Source organism: Scyliorhinus canicula, chromosome 11, assembly GCF_902713615.1.
Source record: "Scyliorhinus canicula chromosome 11, sScyCan1.1, whole genome shotgun sequence".
In the NCBI taxonomy this organism is placed as follows: domain Eukaryota; kingdom Metazoa; phylum Chordata; class Chondrichthyes; order Carcharhiniformes; family Scyliorhinidae; genus Scyliorhinus; species Scyliorhinus canicula.
In genome coordinates, this window is record NC_052156.1 from 111069714 (window position 1) to 111088477 (window position 18764).

The 18764-nt window shown below is 50.6% G+C and overlaps 1 protein-coding gene across 6 annotated transcripts in view; it reads right to left on the bottom strand.

Moving 5' to 3' along the window:
- LOC119973289 (solute carrier organic anion transporter family member 1C1-like) overlaps window positions 1–18764 on the bottom strand; it is a 103934-nt gene that overhangs the window by 65046 nt on the left and 20124 nt on the right. For all 6 annotated transcript variants that reach the window (XM_038811085.1, XM_038811083.1, XM_038811081.1 and 3 more), the window contains exons 3-7: window positions 7810–7951; window positions 7583–7715; window positions 4155–4282; window positions 3912–4058; window positions 1027–1125 (exon numbers count right to left, since the gene is read on the bottom strand). In XM_038811085.1, the coding sequence (XP_038667013.1) occupies window positions 1027–1125; window positions 3912–4058; window positions 4155–4282; window positions 7583–7715; window positions 7810–7951 (649 nt within the window). The remainder of the gene's footprint in view (window positions 1–1026; window positions 1126–3911; window positions 4059–4154; window positions 4283–7582; window positions 7716–7809; window positions 7952–18764) is intronic.

An 18764-nucleotide genomic window follows, 5' to 3' on the forward strand; every position in this document is an offset into this window, starting at 1 on the left:
TTTAACTCTTTTGGTGCCCTCGTTTCTTTGTAGAATGGAAGGTGGCAAGGCTGGCAAAGTGACACAGGAAGGCATCAGGAGTCTTCCCACTGCCATGCCACTTTGGCAGCATCAAGAAACACATGGCACACTGGCCGTCCACTTGGAGCCAAAAAGAGCCGCTAAAGGCACCAGTTTAGGGCCACTTCCTACATTTTGTCCACACTGGGAGAGGTCGCTGTTGCATGATGAGACAACTAGAAAAATCCTGTAAGCTTCCCAGTAGACTTGATGGACTCTCCTTTCGGGCATTCTACGCCCACAGAAGATCGCCCTCCCCCCCCCCCCCCCTCCACAGTGACAATGGTGCCACCTTGCCCTCAACAACACCTACCAAAGACCTTCCTATCTGGCCTGGGTGACACAGAACCACACACAGTTATCAAGGTTGCAAAGCCATCAATACATCTTCCAAGTGTGCAGCCCAAGTAATACCACTGCTAGTGATGACATTGCGGAGCTGTGGGCTCTCTGATTTGTCTGGCAAATGCTGAGGGCGGCATCTGGTGGGCCGCCATTTAATAGCCCAGGGTCCTGCCCCATGCCGAAGCAGCCTTGATTCCTGCCCCAGTGGTGGAACCTCTACCATCTCTACTAAATTCTGGCCAACATGTCCACTTTTCCAGTAATAAGGCAGTGGAGGAGGCTGCTATCCCATTTGAAATTTTGGCCAGAAACTCTTTCCAGCCAAAGAGTGTGTCAATCTTTACAATGGCTGAATTTTACTCTCAACTTACCATTGAATGGCAACATCACTTTAAATTTCCCCTTGTGTTCAGCTTGCAATGAACTTCACAGCCTCTTTGTTGAGCTCTTAAAGCCAGCTTCACTATGGACCGTGAGCTGGTTTGCAGTACACAAGTAAGGTAGACCCGACAAAGTAGTGTGAGGCCTGTACAGTAGCATCAGGAAGGCACTGCAATCAAGTTACCTGACTAACATCCAACAACATTAATTGCAAAAGAAAATGCTTTAACATTTCCTTACCCAAGTCAACAAATCCAATGTCAACAAAAAGCTTGGCGCAGAATGATCCCAATAAATATCCAAACAATGGGCCTATGAGGGCCACTGTATACAAAATTCCTAAAACACAAAAACACAAGATTTTGACGAAACAATTAATTTGTTTTAAAAAATGTATTAAAGTTTAACATTTACACTGTACATAAAACTAGATGATACGGTAACCATTTACATGTTAATTGGCGGTGAAGGTATAGAAAGTGGCAGATATTTATACTGTAGGATGAGGGAATGAATGATGAGTCACGGCCACAGAAACCAAGGGAAGAGAGTGCTAATGGCAGTCCGCGGAGAGAAGAAAAGGTGTGAGAGGCCGAACTGCAGAGAAACTAAAATCAGAGGGTAAACTGTGAGAGATGTTTCTCTCCTTACAGATGCTGCCAGACTTGCTGAGATTTTCCAGCATTCTCTCTTTTGGTAACCATTTACATGTTGTTCCTTTTCAGCACCCTCCTCCCTTTCACCCCCAATTTGCCCCCCTTCCGCCACATGTCACGCAACCCCCCCTCCCCCCCACCCCAATTCCTCTCTTCTGCTGTTTCTGGGTTCCATCCTAGGCCCTTTCTTTCAATGTATGTGGTTGTTTGGTGTTTGTCTTCTTGTGGCTTTATGCAGGGCCCTTTGGTCTCTGTGTCAATCTCTCTCTGTCCTCTCCCTCAGTGTTTCCACTGGTCTCTCCCACTCTCTCGTTCATGTCTGCTTTCTGCGGTCCCGTTGGCATCTTCTCCAGGTGGAGAAATGTTCGATAGGCCGGACAGCCAGTCTGGAGCTGTGGGTGGTGCTGCTGATCGCCAGCCGAGCAGGATTCTCCTGCGGGCGATTCAGGAAGCAAAGGCAAGGACATCTGCCCTCTTCCCCATATGAAGTTCTGGCTGGTCCAATAGCCCGAAGACTGCCACTCTCGGGCACAGCTCCACCCTCACCCCAGCAACCTTGGGCATTGCCTCGATGAAGGCTGTCCCGAACCCGACAAATCTGTGGCAGGCCCAGAACATGTGGGTGTGGTTGGCCGGGCCTCCCTGGCACCGTTCACATTTGCCCTCCACCTCTGGGAAGAACCTGCTCAATTGGGTTCTTGTCAGATGAGCTCTGTGCACCACTTTGAGCTGCATGTGCAGGAGGAGGTGGAGTTGGTCGTGCTCAGTGTTTCGCTCCAGAGTCCCCACCCTACCTCCGTCTCTAACTCTTCATCCCATTTATCCCTTGCTTCATCCTGTGTGGAGCTTGTCCTTTCTAAAAGTCATCCGTATATGTTCCCACAGGTCTCGTTTCCCAGACTATTCATGCCCAGTAACCCCTCCAATATTGTGTCTCTCGGGGGCCTTGGGTACCTTGTCATCTCCTTGCGGAGAAAGTTTTTGATTTGCAGATGTCGGAGTTCCTGTCCGGTAGTTCCCAGTTTTTTCATCAGTTCTTTTAGGTTTGCCCGTCTGTCCTCGGTGTAAAAGTCCCTAGCTGTCAGTGGCCCCCCATCCTGGCATCTAGCATGGCTGATGGAAACCTGTGCTTGCTGCAGTTGAGGGCCATGGTGGACACTTTGGTTAGACCAAAGTGCTGCCTCATCTGGTTCCAGGTTCTTAGTGTTGCTACTACCACTGGGCTGGTTGAGTGTTTTGCTAGTGGAGATGGGAGTGCTGTCGTGGTGAGGGCCTGGTGGGTCGATCCTGAACAGGAGGACTCCCCTATCCTCACCCATTCCGTGTTTGGTTCCTTCACCCATCCCCTCACTCTCTCTGCCGTGGCTGCCCAGTGGTAGTATTGCAAGTTCGGGAGGGCCAGGCCCCCAAATGATTATGATGTTTGTGTGTGTGTGTGTGTGTGTGTGGGAGGGGGAAGAATCCAAGAATCCCCAAAACAGCACTGCAAAGAACATAATAATGACATATTTTCATCTTAACTTTTTCACATTGTAAGGGCCCTTCCTATTGAATCCTTTATTTCCTCTTTATTTTGCTATGTCGTAATCGTTTTGATCCAGGGATATTTAACGGACATATATCGTTAAGTTGAGCAGAGAAAGCGAGGAACTCAAAAGTTGCAAAATAGTACACTGTGCAATGAAGTTTCAGATTTTGAGCAGAGGAATGCAGACTTTAAGGCACCCGAAACGTCGACGGATTTGTTTCGATTGGTTGGCTGGTGGTCTATGGATTGATCAAAGATCGTATTCTGCCCGGCGACAGGCAGTGATTTGGTCCTGCCATGTAGAATGTTTTCAGAGGACCATGGGAAAGAAATGAACTCTCCTGGATGCTGGGAGAAGAAACCGAGAGTTTCTCTCTCTCTCTCTCTCTCCAAAGATGCTCCCTGTCTGCTGGTTTCTGAATCTACAGAGAAGACTTGGGATCCTGATGAATGTGCAGTTAAAACCATTACAGGCGGAAAGCAAGAACCTCCCCCAACTGAAGGCCAAAACTAGAGGATGTCCATCTGAAAGAGGCTTTCAGCATTTTTATTTTTTGTATTATTTTCCTGATGCCGCTCTGGGTTTGTCTGTTTTGTGTCTGTTTTGTGTGTGTGTGTGCGTTGTGCGTGTTTATATATATATATAAATACACACATATATATCGGGGCGAGTTAAAGAAGGGATGGGGTTAGGAATTGGATAATAGTTAGCCAGTTGTATTTGCTGCCTATTTAGTTATAGTTATTGTTATTAATAAAAATTTATTGTGTTTACATTTACAAACCTGGTGACTGTAGTTATTGGGCAGCTGGGCGGCCAAAGACCAAAGTCTTCAGGTGTTTTCTAAGAGATAATTGTTAATTTCAATTGTGTTGTGACTCAGGGTTAAGTGGGGTTGGAATTGACCGCACACTAGCCCAGGGCGTCGTAACAACATTACCTAAATAAAAAGAAGTATTTTCTTCTGAAGAATAATCATCGAGATATGATATCCCCAATGGTCCAGTCGGTGTTTCACCAATTCCTCGCAAAAGATTTCCAAGCAATATGTAGATCCACATGGAGGAGCCTGCCTCTTCCTCACAACCTAGCCAAAATATCAGGCATGATCAGAAAAATAAAATCCTGTTTGTGGCATTATTCAGGTTATATCAATCATGTATAACTCCATTGGTATACTTACCAGGAAGGGGCTTGTCTGAGGAGGTCTCCCCTAGTCCTTGGGTTAATGTGCTGTTTGACATGTTTGAACATTGGGAGGTACTTGTGGTCAAATTGCTCGAAAACGTAAGTGTAGATTCATAGTTGTAACTAGAGCAAGAAAACCATTGTTAACAACTTATTATGTATTTTATAAATTAATATAACATACATACAGTGAAAGTAAGACCAGCATTACAAGTACATTTTATGCTTGCAGCAGAAGGTTGCATTTGAAGGGAATGGGAAGCATATATAAATATAATTCATACGCATGCACACACAAATAGAGAATACATGCCTTATATTATACATACACCATCATCTTTGTTAAAGTAATGGAGATGGTAGTTGATGACGGTGTCGTTGATATGTAAGGGGTGGGATTCTCCCTTGCCTGAAGCCAATATCCTAATTGATGATCGGCTGGACAATCCGCTATGGTGCCCAAATCGGGGCCGGCGCCGGCTTGACACTGGTCAGCCATGCTCCACCCCCTCGGATGTGTGTAATCGCGTCATGCGCAGCACGACATTGCAACGCCGTTGGCAAGGCCCTCCCACGATGCTCGTCATCGGCAGGCCCTCCCACGATGCTCCGACCCCGATGGGCCGAGTTCCCGACCGCGCGGGTGACGTGTGGTCTCAGCGATCGGCAACCCGGCGCGGCGGCTGCGGACTGTGTCCAGAGCCACTACACTCAGCTGGGGGATTTCCACGAGGGCTGGGGAGACTGGTGTGTTGGCCAGGAGGTGGCCTGTGAGGTCGCTAATGGTGGGTCGTGTCCGCGCACGGCCAATGCCATGTTGTGCCTCGCGACCGCTGCAGGTCGGCGCCATGCGCATGAGGGCCAGAGACCTGGCCATTTTCAGTGGAGGACCCGGAGTATCACCCGGCACCACTGCTAGCCCCTCACCAGTCCCGGAATCGGTGAGCGTTCGGTGTCCATTGTGGCATCTTAAAACACCGGCGAATTCTCCATTTGAGCCGGCACTTAGCCGCTGAAATGGAGAATCCAGTCAATGGACTTACAAAAGATGGTGATAGAGTATGAAATAATAGGCTTGTTATCAAAACTCAAGGGGTTAAAGGGACGGTGGGTACATGCACATGAAATTGGCTAAGGAACAAAGAGCAAACAGCTTAATCAACAATTGTTTTTCAGACTCGAGGAAGTATGGAGAGATATCCTAAGATCTTTGAAATTGTGTATCCAAGTCTAAGTGTTCCAGATGACAAACTCTGTACCTGGGAGGATGATAATCGTACACCTCACTACCAGGTTGTCGAAAAGGACAGATGTGTGACTGGTGAAATTTAATACAAAAAACTGTGATGTGGAACATTTTGGGAGAAAGAATGATGGGAGTAGTATAAACTAAATGAAACAAGAAGAGAGAGATCTGAGGGTTTATGTGCACTAGTCCTTTGAAGGTGATCAGGCAAGTTGAGACGGTTGTTGAAAATACATATGGGATCTTTAGCTTTGGAAACAGAGGCATAGAGTACAGAAATAAATTATGGTTATTTATAACACTAGTTAAACACTAGTTAAGCCCCAGCTGTTAAAACAACCTCCATTTATATAGCATCCTCAATGTAGAAAACAAATTTTTTAGTTTTTCATGTGACGGGAGTGTCATTGACTGGGCCAGCATTTATTGTCCATCTCTAATTGTTATTGACCTGAGTGACTTGTTTGGCCACTTAAGAGTCAACCACATTGCTGCGGGTCTGGATTTATATGTCGGCCAGATCAGGGAAGAATGGAAGGTTTCCTTCCCTTAAAGAACATTGGTGAACCAGGGTTTTTTTTATGCCATTCAACAATGGTTTCATAGAGACTTTTAATTCCATATTTTATACCATTATAGATATTACAATCTGCCATAGCGGGAGATGAAACAGGGTTCCACTTTGCATTACCCTGGGAGTCTTGATTACTATTCCACTGACAATACTGTGGTGTTCTTTGTGCTGCTTATTTCAGGATGGTTGGCGTAGTGTCCACAAAGACCACAGAATAGTTTTTAACCTAAACAAAGCTATGATTTTATTTATACTACCAAACTGGGATTCAATACTTAGTCCTTAAGAATACACAATTGATCAATAATATCTAACTACACTCATCTACTACTAATCTCACTACTGGTATAAACTATAATCTAGCCTTACTCACACTATCTGTTCTTATGACCTTCACCAGCTATCTCCTGCATACATTCCTCCCCTAAGATCTAGCATCACTGCTTTATATAGTTGTATCTGCAGCTCCCTCTAGTGGCTACTCTCAACACTACATTAACCCTTGTAATGCTGATAGTTATAATAATAATATAAGTTATGATAATAATATAATAATCTTTATTGTCACAAGTAGGCATACATTAACACTGCAATGAAGTTACTGTGAAAAGCCCCTAGTTGCCACTCTCCGGCGCCTGTTCGGGTACACAGAGGAGAATTCAGAATATCCAAATTACCTAATAGCATGTCTTTCGGGACTTGTGGGAGGAAACCGGAGCACCCAGAGGAAACCCACGCAGTCACGGGCAGAACGTGCAGTCTCCACATAGACAGTGACCCAAACCGGGAATCGAACTTGGGACCCTGGTGCTGTGAAGACATAGTGCTCACCACTATGCTACCGTGCTGCCCATAATGTCACAAATACCACCTCCAAACACCCCAAGACATTCCATAGGAGTGTAATTGAAATCTTTAGTATTAGATGGAGGATTGTGGCCAATTCTAGGCACTGCACATTAGAAAGGATATCAAAGGTCTTAGAGTGCAGATGAGAGTGGCTGGAATGATATTAAGGATCAAAAAGAGTTCTGTTAAGTGGAGAAACAAAAGAAACTGAGCTTTTGCACCTCGGAGCAGAGTAGGTAAGGGGAGATTTGGTAATGTTCAAAATCAGTGAACAAGGAGAAGCTACTTCCACTGACAGAGTGGCACGGTGGCACAGTGATTAGCACTGCTGCCTCACGGAGCCAGGGACCCAGGTTGGATTCCGGACTTGGGTGACTGTGTGCAGTTTGCCCATTCCCTCTGTATCTGCGTGGGTTCCCTCTCACAGTCCAAAGATGTGCATGTTACGTTACAGGAGGAAAAGGGCGGGGTGGGTGGGGGAGTCGACCTGGGGACTGAAGGGAGGTAGTTAGCATACCCAGTATTAATTTTTAAAATAAATTTAGATAAATGCTTGAATTGGAAAAAATTGCAGTCAACGGGAAGAAAGCGGAGGAATAGAACAAATTAGATAGCTCGTCCAAACTGCTGACACATGCACGATGGGGTCAAATAGCCTTTCTGTACTGCACAGATCTCTATAATCGTATTCAAAGACATACCGATTTGGTGCTGGTTTGTAATTGTGCTTGTATTATATAAGTTTTAAACTTACCGTCCCATGAAGAAATGAGGCGAAGCTATTAAGAAGGTTCCAATAGCCATGACTATGCTTCCGGCTGCCATTAATCTGGGCCTGTGAAATTTGGCTCCAAAGTAGCTCACAAACACAATCACCAACAAATTCCCTTCACCAAAAAAAAGAAACAAAATAAGCTAACTGGTTAATCATGTACAATATTGCTTTTTGCTTTGGTTCAGAATTTTCAGGTCAATACTTACCGATTTCAAAGCTTCCATCGAGAACACCAATTAGTGAGCTTGGTACATCAAATCGTCTCTCGAGCTGTGTGATTGTGCTCTTCATATAGCTCCCAGACAACGTTTTCGCAAAGTACAAGCACGACAAGGCTGCCAGAAAGAGCTTTGAAAACGCAAGACGTTGGTTAATGAATGCCAATTGGAGGGTTTAAATTTCTATTAAAACTCAACAAAAAATATTGCTGTGTTAAAGACTTCTGGTAAAAAACAGAAAAAAAGCGAGGCTCTTCTGTCTGATCCGGGTAAACGAGCCATGACGACCAACATATTTGACCTGGCTTAAAATGGGAAAATGAGCAGATATCCATTTTTATCATATTTTTTCCCGTTTTAGCATCCACCCAAGTTCCTGATGTTTATTCTTCCAGCACCCAAGTCATCTACCCACCCATGTCAACAGCGATTCCCAGAGCATGCTGGCTTTGGGTCTTTGTGCCATAATTCCTGAGATCGCTGTCTGTTTGATACATCTACAATATTGGGCCCCAAGGAATGCCATGAAACCTTGAAGGTCGAGGAGAACAGCAAGTCAGACTGCACCAGTCAGACTGTGCCTCAGTAGTTGAGCAGTTAATTAGCTAATTCCTTTAATATTGTTTCAGTAGCCACAATTCAGTATAGTATAAATTCAGGGGTCTTTATTTTGCAGCTTTGCAAATGGTTGCAGCTTGGAATGGAGTGTATACCTTGGAGTTTGGTGAGTAGGATTAGTTAATGCTCTACACCAGGGAAAGAAGCTAGTTTGGTGAGCGTCTGGTCAATTTCCATTCCATCCCTCAGGTTTAAAACAGCTGGTGGTAAAGTTAATAAAGTATATGCAAAAAAAGGAATTGTAGAATTAAGTGGCTAATTAAAACACATTAAGGATGGCGGGAAAGGTGATGTGTCAAGACTGCAGCATGTGGGAGCCCCTGGATGCCAGCGTGATCCAGGACAAACACATCTGCATTAGGTGCTTACGGCTTGAGGAGCTTCAACTCAGAGTCATTGAGCTGGATTCTGAACTGCAGACATGGCGACACATCAGGGAAGGGAAAAGAGTTACCTGGGTGCTTTGAACCAGGAGGGAGTCACACCAGGATAGTGTCTTCTGACTTGGTCAGTGGTCAGAGACAGGAGAGTGTGACTGTAAGTGAGGCAGATAAGGGGACCCAGAGCCAGAACTGCCGCAGCTTCAGCCTTTGAAGTTATCCAATATGTTTAATTTTTTTCTCATCTTGTTTAAATGGGATTGGGAACCCCAGGGTGGATGAGTGAATGGAACACGGGGCTGTGGTACAGGAAGCCATCCAAGTTGTGGGAGCAAAAAGGAATGAAGTGGCAGCAGTATAGAGAGGGGGACTGACACTGTTCTCTGCAAAGATCCAGGGCGGGATTCTCCCGCAATTGGCGGGATGGCCCGACGCTGGCACCAAGAGCGGCGTGAACCACTACGGTGTCGGGCCACCCGGCAGTTGCGGAATCCTCCACACTTCCGGGGGCTAGGCCAGCGCCGGAGGGGTTGGCGGCATGCTAACTGGCACCGAAGGACGACCATGGTCCCACACATGCGCAGAACTTCCGGCGAGTTCTTGCGCATGCACAGGGGGGTTTCTTCTCGGCGCCGGCTATGGTGGAGCCCTACAGAGGCCGGCATGGAAGGAAGGAGTGTCCCCATGGCACAGACCCGCCTGCAGATCAGTGGGCCCCGATCGCGGGCTAGGCCACTGTGGGCCCCTCCCGCAGCCAGAATCCCCCGCGCCCCCCCCCGAGGACTCCACTAGACGGCCTCCCAGCCAGGTCCCGCCGGGTGGGACCATGTCCATTTCACGCCGGCTGGACTGGCCAGGAACTGACGCTGCTCAACCCATCGGGGCCTAGATAATTGCCGGGGGGGGGGGGGGGGGGGGCGGAGGATACAGCAGCCGGCGTCGGAGTGGCGGGGCATGATTCACGCCCCCCCCCGGGGATTATCCGACCCGGCGGGGGTTCGGACAATCCCGCCCCCAGTTCAGGACTAGAGAGGAACTTGTATTGGAAGGGGGGGGGGGGGGGGGATCTAGTCATTCTGCTCCATCCTGTTTGTCAACGGATTAATAAGAATAATAATCTTTATTATTGTCACAAATAGGGTCCCAGGTTCGAATCCTGTCTGTGCGGAGTCTGCATGTTCTTCCCGTGTCTGCGTGGGTTTCCTCTGGATGCTCCGGTTTCCTCCCATAAGTCTCGAAAGATGTGCTGTTACGTCATTTGGACATTCGGAGTTCCCCCTCTGTGTACCCAAACAGGCATTGGAATATGGCGACTAGGGGCTTTTCGCAGTAACTTCATGCAGTGTTAAAAGGTAAGCCTACTTGTGACAAATGGGAGGAAATCGGAGCGCCTGGAGAAAACCCACGCAGACACGGGGAGAACGTGCAGACTCCACACAGACAGTGACCCAAGACGGGAATCGAACCTGGGGCCCTTGCGCTGTGAAGCAACAGTGCTAACCACTGTGTTCCTGTGCCGCCTGTTAAACTGGAGTGGGAGGGAGGGTGTGGCCGGTGAACCTGAGAAGGAAGACATTGAGAGAAACAGAAGACAGAAAAGTCGAAAGCAACAGTGGAAGGTTGAGGAAACACAGACTAGCAGCAAAGTATCAAAAAAGTGTAAAAATGTGAAAAAGACAAATGTAAAGGCCCTGGGCGGAATCGTCCGTCCCGCCACACCTGTGTTTTGGTGCAGTGCACCGACAGCTGGAAGCTCCGTGAATGTCCCAGCCTGAAAATGGGTTTTCCCATTATAGTCACCCCCATGCCGTCGGGAAATCCGCGGACATGAGCACGCTGTCGGTGAAAGTGTCCAGTCCACTGTCTCTGAATGCATGAAGCATTCACAATAAGGTAGACAATTTAACAATGCAAATTGGTCGAAACAGGTATGATATAATTGCGATTACAGAAACAATACAGCAGGGTGATGAAGGCTTTTCTGATTAATCTGGCATCTTGACAAACACATGGATAGAATGGGCATAGAGGCATATGGCACAAGCAAGTGCACAGGGTTTTGGCAAAGGTTGGTATCATGACCGGTACAGGCTTTGATAACAGGACACTTAGAAAATATCAGTGGGATTAGACAAAGTCAGCATAGATTTATGAAAGGGAAATCATGTTTGACAATCTACTGGAGTTTTATTGATGATGCACATAGCAGAATGGATATGGGTGAAACAGTGGATGTGGTGTATTTGGATTTTCAGAAAGCTTCTGATGAAGTCCCACATAAGATGTTAGTGTGCAAAATTAAAGCACACGGGGTTGGAAGTAATATATTGGCATGGATTAAAGATTTATTAGCAGACAGGAAATAAATTACAGGATTAAATGGGTCTTTTTCAAAGTGGCAGGAGGTGACTAATGGAGTCCCACAGGGATCAGTGCTAGGGCCCTGACGATTGACAATATTCATCAATTGTTTGGATTAGGGTACCAAATATAATGGGTGAAATTGTCCCAAGAAATTATTGTCATTTAGGGCGGGAAAACTGTTGAGAACCCCGGCGGCTGTTCCAGCATGATTCCCATTCTAATTCACACACATGTAAGGCCCCCCAGTTCACCCCCACCCTTTGTCCCCTTCATGACAATGGCCTGGCACCCGGGCTGTGCCAAACTGGCACCCAGGCATGCCAGGATGGCAGTGCCAGCGTACTGCCCTGCCCCTGACCACCCAGGAGCTTCAATGGGAGACTCCAGCGCAAATGGGTTGCCTATATTTAAATAAGTTTAAAGACTGATTTAAATATGTGAGTCTGGTTCACGCTCAGTGAGGACGTGATCGAGATCGCACGAATGGGCAAATACATGGCAGATGCAGTAAAATGTGGATAAGTGTGAAGTTATCCACTTCGGAAGGGAAAATAGAATGGCAGAGTATTATTTAAATGGTGATAGATTGGGAAATTATGATGTACAAAGAGATCTGGCTGTCCTTGTATACCAGTCACTGAAAGCAAGCAAGCAGGTACAACAAGCAGTTAAGAAGGCAAATAGTGCATTGGTCTTCATTGCAAGAGGACTTGAATAGAGGAGCAAGGGTGTCTTACTGCGGCAGCACAGAGCTTTGGTGAGACCATATGTGGAGTATTGTCTGGAGTTTTGGTCTCCTTCCCAAAGAAAGTATATGGCTACCATGGCGTACGTGCAGTGAAGGTTCACCAGACTGATTCCTGGGTTGACAGGATTGTCATATGCAGAGAAATTGAGTCAACTTGGTCCATATTCACTGGAGTTCAGAAGACTGAGAGGGGATCTCATTGAAATGTATAACATTCTGACAGGGCTGGTTGACTGAATTGGGGATGTTATTTCCACTGGCTGGGTGGGATAGAACCAGGGGTTACAGAAACAGGCCATTCAGGACTGAGAGAAACCGATTCATTCAGAGGTGGTGAATCTGTGAAATTTTCTGCCACAGAAGGCTGTGGAGGCTGAGTTATTGAATATACTTAGAGTAAAATAGATAGACTTCGAGACTCTAAAGGCATAAAAGGGCATGGAGAGAGTGATGTACCATCAATTGAACGCGAGACGAGTTGCTGAACAAAAGTATGGCTTTAATCTACTAGATGTTAGCCCTGCGGTCGATTACAGTATAAGGACGACCACCGGGAGTACTGGGTATTTATACCCCGCCCTGGAGGTGAGGTTAACTCAGCCTCTCGACCAATCGGGGAGCCGTCACATGACTGGTCTCAACCAACCGGTCAAGAGGCACATGACCGACCAGGGCCAATGGTAACCTAGTGTTATGAACCAATGGCAGGCAGCTATGCTAATCATACCACCACATTCACCCCTTGCGGAGAAAGAAGCCGGGGGGGGGGGGGGGTGTTAACGGGAGCTGGGGGGGGGGGGGAGAACTGGTGGTATGAGTAGTAAGGAGAGAAGGAAAAAAAGTGTATCCTTGGCTTCCCACTGGTCCAGACATTTAGCAACAGTACATAGTGTCCATACAAGGTCCATGGTGGTGTTGAAGTTAAATGGACTTGATCAGCCTTTTCGTTGCCCGTGACGTCCTGGCCGACCGCCGCAGTGGAGTTGGTGACGTTGGTTCAGCCGCGGTTCAGCTGATGTCCTGGACTCCGGGAGCGATGGTCCTTGAACTGTCTCCGTACCCCGGGCTGGTGGGGGAGACGCCATGGATGGGGGAGGGGTGGCCTGGGTGGGGCGCTGGGGGAAAAGGGACAAGGGGGGGGTCTGTGGTGAAGGGGAGAGGGCCGCACGCCGGCGGCTGCCAGGTCCCGGAGGGAGACCGTGTCCTGCCGACCGTCGGGGTACTCCACGTATGCATACTGCGGGCTAGCGTGGAGTAACTGGACTTGTTCCACCAATGGGTCGGACTTGTGCACCCGCACATGCTTCCGGAGCAAGATGGGTCCGGGGGCAGCCAGCCACGTCGGGAGAGGGGATCCGGAGGATGACTTCCTGGGGAAAACAAGAAGACGTTCATGAGGTGTCTGATTAGTTGTGGTACAGAGGAGGGAGCGGATAGAATGTAGGGCATCGGGGATAACCTCTTGCCATCGGGGAATAAGTCTGGACCGGAGGGCCAGTAGCATGGTCTTCCAGATGGTACCATTCTCCCGCTCAACCTGTCTGTTACCCCGGGGGTTATAGCTGGTCATCCTGCTAGAGGCAATGCCCCTGTGATGAACCATCAATCAAACGCGAGACGAGTTGCTGTACAAAAGTTAGGCTTTAATAAGCTAGAAGTTAGCCCTGCGGTCGACTATAGTAAATGGACGACCGCCGGGTGTTCTGGGTATTTATACCTCGCTCTGGAGGCGGGGTTAACTCAGCCTCTCGGCCAATCGGGGAGCCGTCACATGACTGGTCACAACCAATCGGTCGAGAGGCACATGACCAACCAGGGCCAATGGTAAGCCAGTGTTCTGCACCAATGGCAGACAACTTTGCAAATCATACCACCACACCCGGCTGAGCAGGAATTGACGCAGCTCGTCGCTCATAAAGGAGGACCCCCGATCGATGTGTATGTATGCGGGGTAGCCGAACAGGGAGAAGATGGAGACGAGGGCCTTAATGACGGTCGATGTGGTCATGTCGGGGCAGGGAATGGCGAAGGGGAAGCGGGAGTATTCATCGATCACCGTCAGGAAGTAAATGTTGTGGCTGCTAGAGGGAAGGGGCCCCTTGAAATCTGTGCTGAGACATTCGAAGGGGCGGGATGCTTTGATCAGATGCGCGCGCTCGGGGCGGTAGAAGTGCGGTTTGCACTCTGCGCAGATGTGGCAGTCATGGGTTACTGTCCTGACTTCCTCGATGGAGTAGGGCAGGTTGCGGGTCTTTATGAAATGATAGAAACGGGTCACCCCTGGATGGCAGAGGTCCACGTGAAGGGAGCGGAGGCGGTCTATCTGCGCGCTGGCGCAGGTACCGCGGGACAGGGCGTCAGGAGGCTCATTGAGCTTCCCAGGACGATACAAGATATCGTAGTTGTACGTGGACAACTCGATCCGCCACCGCAAGATCTTGTCGTTCTTAATCTTGCCCCTCTGTGCATTATCGAACATGAAGGCTACTGATCGTGGGTCTGTGAGAAGGGTAAACTTCCTGTCGGCCAAATAGTGCCTCCAATGTCGCACAGCTTCGACTATGGCCTGGGCTTCCTTTTCCACTGAGGTGTGGCGGAGTTCGGAAGCCTGGAGGGTTCTGGAGAAGAAGGCCACGGGTCTGCCTGCTTGGTTCAGGGTGGCCGCCAGAGCTACTTCTGATGCGTCGCTCTCGACCTGGAAGGAGAGGGACTCGTCGATGGCGCGCATCGTGGCCTTTGCGATGTCCGCTTTGATACGGCTAAAGGCCTGGCAGGCCTCTGTCGACGGCGGGAAGGTCGTGGACTGAATAAGGGGATGGTCCTTGTCAGCGTAATTGGGAACCCATTGGGTGTAGTAAGCGAAGAAACCCAGGCAGCGTTTAAGGGATTTGAGGGTATTGGGGAGAGGGAGTTCCATCAGGGGGCACATGCATTCGGGTTCGGGGCCTATCACTCCGTTACGCACTATGCAGCCGAGGATGGCTAGACGGTCGGTGCTAAACACGCACTTATCCTTATTGTAAGTTAGGTTAAGGAGTTTTGCGGTTTGGAGGAATTTGCGGAGGTTGGTGTCATGGTCCTGCTGGTCGTTGTCGCAGATGGTGACATTATCGAGGTACGGGAAGGTAGCCCGTAATCCGTACTTGTCGAGCATTCGGTCCATCGCCCGTTGGAAGACCGACACCCCATTTGTGACACCGAATGGAACCCTGAGGAAGTGGTAGAGGCGCCCATCTTCCTCGAACGCGGTGTACTTGCGGTCACTCGCGTGGATGGGGAGCTGGTGATAAGCAGACTTGAGGTCCACCGTGGAGAAGACTTTGTATTTTGCAATCTCGTTTACCACGGCGGAAATACGGGGGAGAGGATACGCGTCCAGTTGCGTAAACCGGTTGATGGTCTGGCTGTAGTCGAAGACCATTCGGTTTTTCTCCCCAATCCGGACCACCAGCACTTGGGCTCGCCAGGGACTGTTGCTGGCCTCGATGACCCCTTCCTTCAGCAACCTCTGGACCTCGGTCCTGATGAAGGTCCGGTCCTGGGCGCTGTACCGTCTGCTCCGGGTCGCGACGGGTTTGCAATCGCGGGTGAGATTAGCAAACAAGGAGGGGGGGTCCACTTTGAGGGACGCGAGGCTGCAGACAGTGAGGGGGGTATAGGGCCGCCGAATTGGAAGATCATGCTCTGCAGGTTGCACTGGAAGTCCAGTCCTAGGAGTGCCGGTGCACAAAGGTCGGGGAGGATAAGGAGTTTATAATTTTTAAAAACCTTCCCCTGGACCGTGAGGTTCGCGATGCAGCACCCAGTGATGTGGACAGAGTGCGAACCTGAGGCTAACCTGATTTTGTGTTTTACAGGGTGGACATGGAGTGCGCAGCGTCTTACCATGTCAGGGTGTACGAAGCTTTCCGTGCTCCCGGAGTCCAACAGGCAGCCCGTCTCGTGCCCGTTGAGGTGGAATTGCGTCGTCGTCTTGGCGAGCGTGCGTGGACGTGACTGGTCGAGCTGAATGGCCGCGAGTCGTGGAGAAGATCCATAGTCGTCGTCGGCCGAGTGGGTGCTGGCAGGACCTTGTGTGCCAGTCCAGGATGGCGGAGCCCAGGACCCGCACGTGGCGTCCGGGGCCCAAGATGGCGGCGCCTGCAGGACCATTGTGGTTGTTGGGGGCGGGGTTAGCGGTGCCGGCGGGCCGATCGGAGCGGCTAAGAGCGGGGGCAGAGAGGCGCGCAGGCCGGGCGCAGGGGGGGAGATTGGCGCGGTGCGCTGGAAGGGCCCGGAGGGGGGGATCCCCGTTCGCTGCGCAGCGGAGCAGCGACCGATTTGGCCCAGCAGACCGACGAAAAATGGCCCTTCTTCCCGCAGCTCTTACAGAGGGCGGAGCGGGCCGGGCAACGCGGGCGAGGGTGTTTGGCAAACCCACAGAAATAGCAGCGGGGCCCCGCGGACTTGTCGGGGCGTCCCGCGGCGCAGGCCTGAGGGGGGCCGGGAGCGGCGGATGGCGGTGGGGAAGCGTGCCAGGAGGCCCAGGGTGCAGCAGCGCGGCTGGGGACATAGGCGCGAGCGTTTAAGTCGGCGACCTCCAGGGAGGTGGAGAGAGTCCGTGCCTCAGTTAGGCTGAGGTTGTCTTTTTCCAGCCACGTAAGCATCTCTGATCAAAAGTTCCATGTGCTCAGTGGCTGAAACTTGGAGGCAGGCGCAATTCCTCCCCTGGACAGCGAGGGCCCGGTAAAAATCGTCTAAGGACTCACCGGGGAACTGTTGTCTGGTAGCCAGCAGATGTCGGGCGAACACTCGGTTTACCGGCTTAAAAAATTCGGGCTTGATCCGGAGCTCCATCTTCAAATTTCTAGTAGATTAAATTGATGTACAATCAATTGAACGCGAGACGAGTTGCTGAACAAAAGTATGGCTTTAAACTACTAGATGTTAGCCCTGCGATCGATTACAGTATAAGGACGACCGCCGGGAGTACTGGGTATTTATACCCCGCCTCAATCGGGGAGCCGTCACATGACTGGTCTCAACCAACCGGTCGAGAGGCACATGACTGACCAGGGCCAATGGTAGGCAGCTATGCTAATCATACCACCACAGAGAGCTTGGGAGTATGGCTTTGAGGTAGACATTCAACCATGATCACCTTGAATGACGGAACAGGTTTGAGGGTTCGAATGACCGACTCTTGTACCTTCTCTCTCTATGGCCGGGATTCTCCGACCCGGCGCCAGGTCGGAGAATCCCCGGTGGGAACGCAAGAACCTGCCGCCCCGACGCCGGCTTCCCCATTCCCCAGCACCGGTCGGGGGCCACTGACAGCGGCCCCCTCGGCAACTCTCCGGGCCCCAATGGGCCAAGTGGCCGACGTGCTTGGCCGTGTCCCGCCAGCGTGGGTTAGTCAGGTCCCACACGGCGGGAGCTGAGAGGTGAGTCTGGCCCGCGATTGGGGCCTACCGATTGGTGGGCGGGCAGGTTCCGTGGGGACCTATTTTACTCCGTGCCGGGCCCCTATTGGACTCCGCCATATTGCCCGGAGGCCAGTGCGGAGAAGAGAACCCCAACACATGCGCGGAAATATGCCGGCAGTTACGCGCATGCTTGAACTCACGCGGACCGTTCCGCATCGGCTGGAGCTGCGCGGACCACTCCGGCGCCAACCTAGCCCCCTAGGGAGAGGAGCATTCCCCATTTCCGGGGGCTATTGACGCCAGAGTGGTTGCTGCCACTTTTCATGCCGTTAATAGCGCCATTAATGGAGAATCCCACCCCATATCTCTATCCAAGTACCAACAATATAGGTAAAACAAGGAAAGAGGGCGGAATTCTCCGACCCCCCGCAGGGTCGGGGAATCGTCCGGGGTCTTCGTAAATCCCGCCCCCGCCGTGGCCGGAATTCTCCGCCACCCGGGAATCGGCGGGGACGGGAATCGCGCCCCACCGGTCGGCGGGCCCCCCGCGGTGATTCTCCGGCCCGCAATGGGCTGAAGTCTCGCCGCTGTCAGGCCTCTCCCACCGACATGGTTTAAACCACCTCTGTGCCCCGGGGTCCTGGGGGGGCGCGCGGGGTGATCGGACCCCGGGGGATGCCTCTACAGTGGCCTGGCCCGCGATCGGGGCCCACCGATCGGCGGGCGGGCCTGTGCCGTGGGGGCACTCTTTTTCTTCCGCCGCTGCCATGGAATCCACTATGGCGGAGGCGGAAGAGACCCCCCCACCGCGCATACGCCGATGATGATTTCAGCGGCCACTGATGCGCATGCGCAGTCTCACGCCGACTGGCGAAGGCCTTTCGGCCAGCCCCGGTGCCTGTCGGCGTGGCGCCAAAGGCCGTTGCCGCCAGTTGGCGGAGCGGGAGCCACTCTGGCGTGGGCCTAGCCCCTAAAGGTGCGGAGTGTTCCGCACCTTTGGGGAGGCCCGACGCCGGAGTGGTAGATACACCGCTGGGTAGGGGAGAATACCGCCCAGAGTCTCTGCATAGAAAGTATGAGGAGTTCGGCACGAACTTTAGAACAAAAGAACCTCAAGGGTAATAATCTCTGGATTATTACTGAAGCCACATGCAAATTGGCATACTGAAATGAAATGAAAATTGCTTATTGTCACAAGTAGGTTTCAAATGAAGTTAGTGTGAAAAGCCCCTAGTCGCCACATTCCGGCACCTGTTTGGGGAGGCTGGTACGGGAATTGAACCGTGCTGCTGGCTTGCCTTGGTCTGCTTTCAAAGATTTTTATTATTTTTTTTCATAAATTTAGAGCATCTAATTATTTTTTCCAATTAAGGGGCAATTTTGCATGGCCAATCCGCCTACCCTGCACATCTTTGGGTTGTGGGGCTG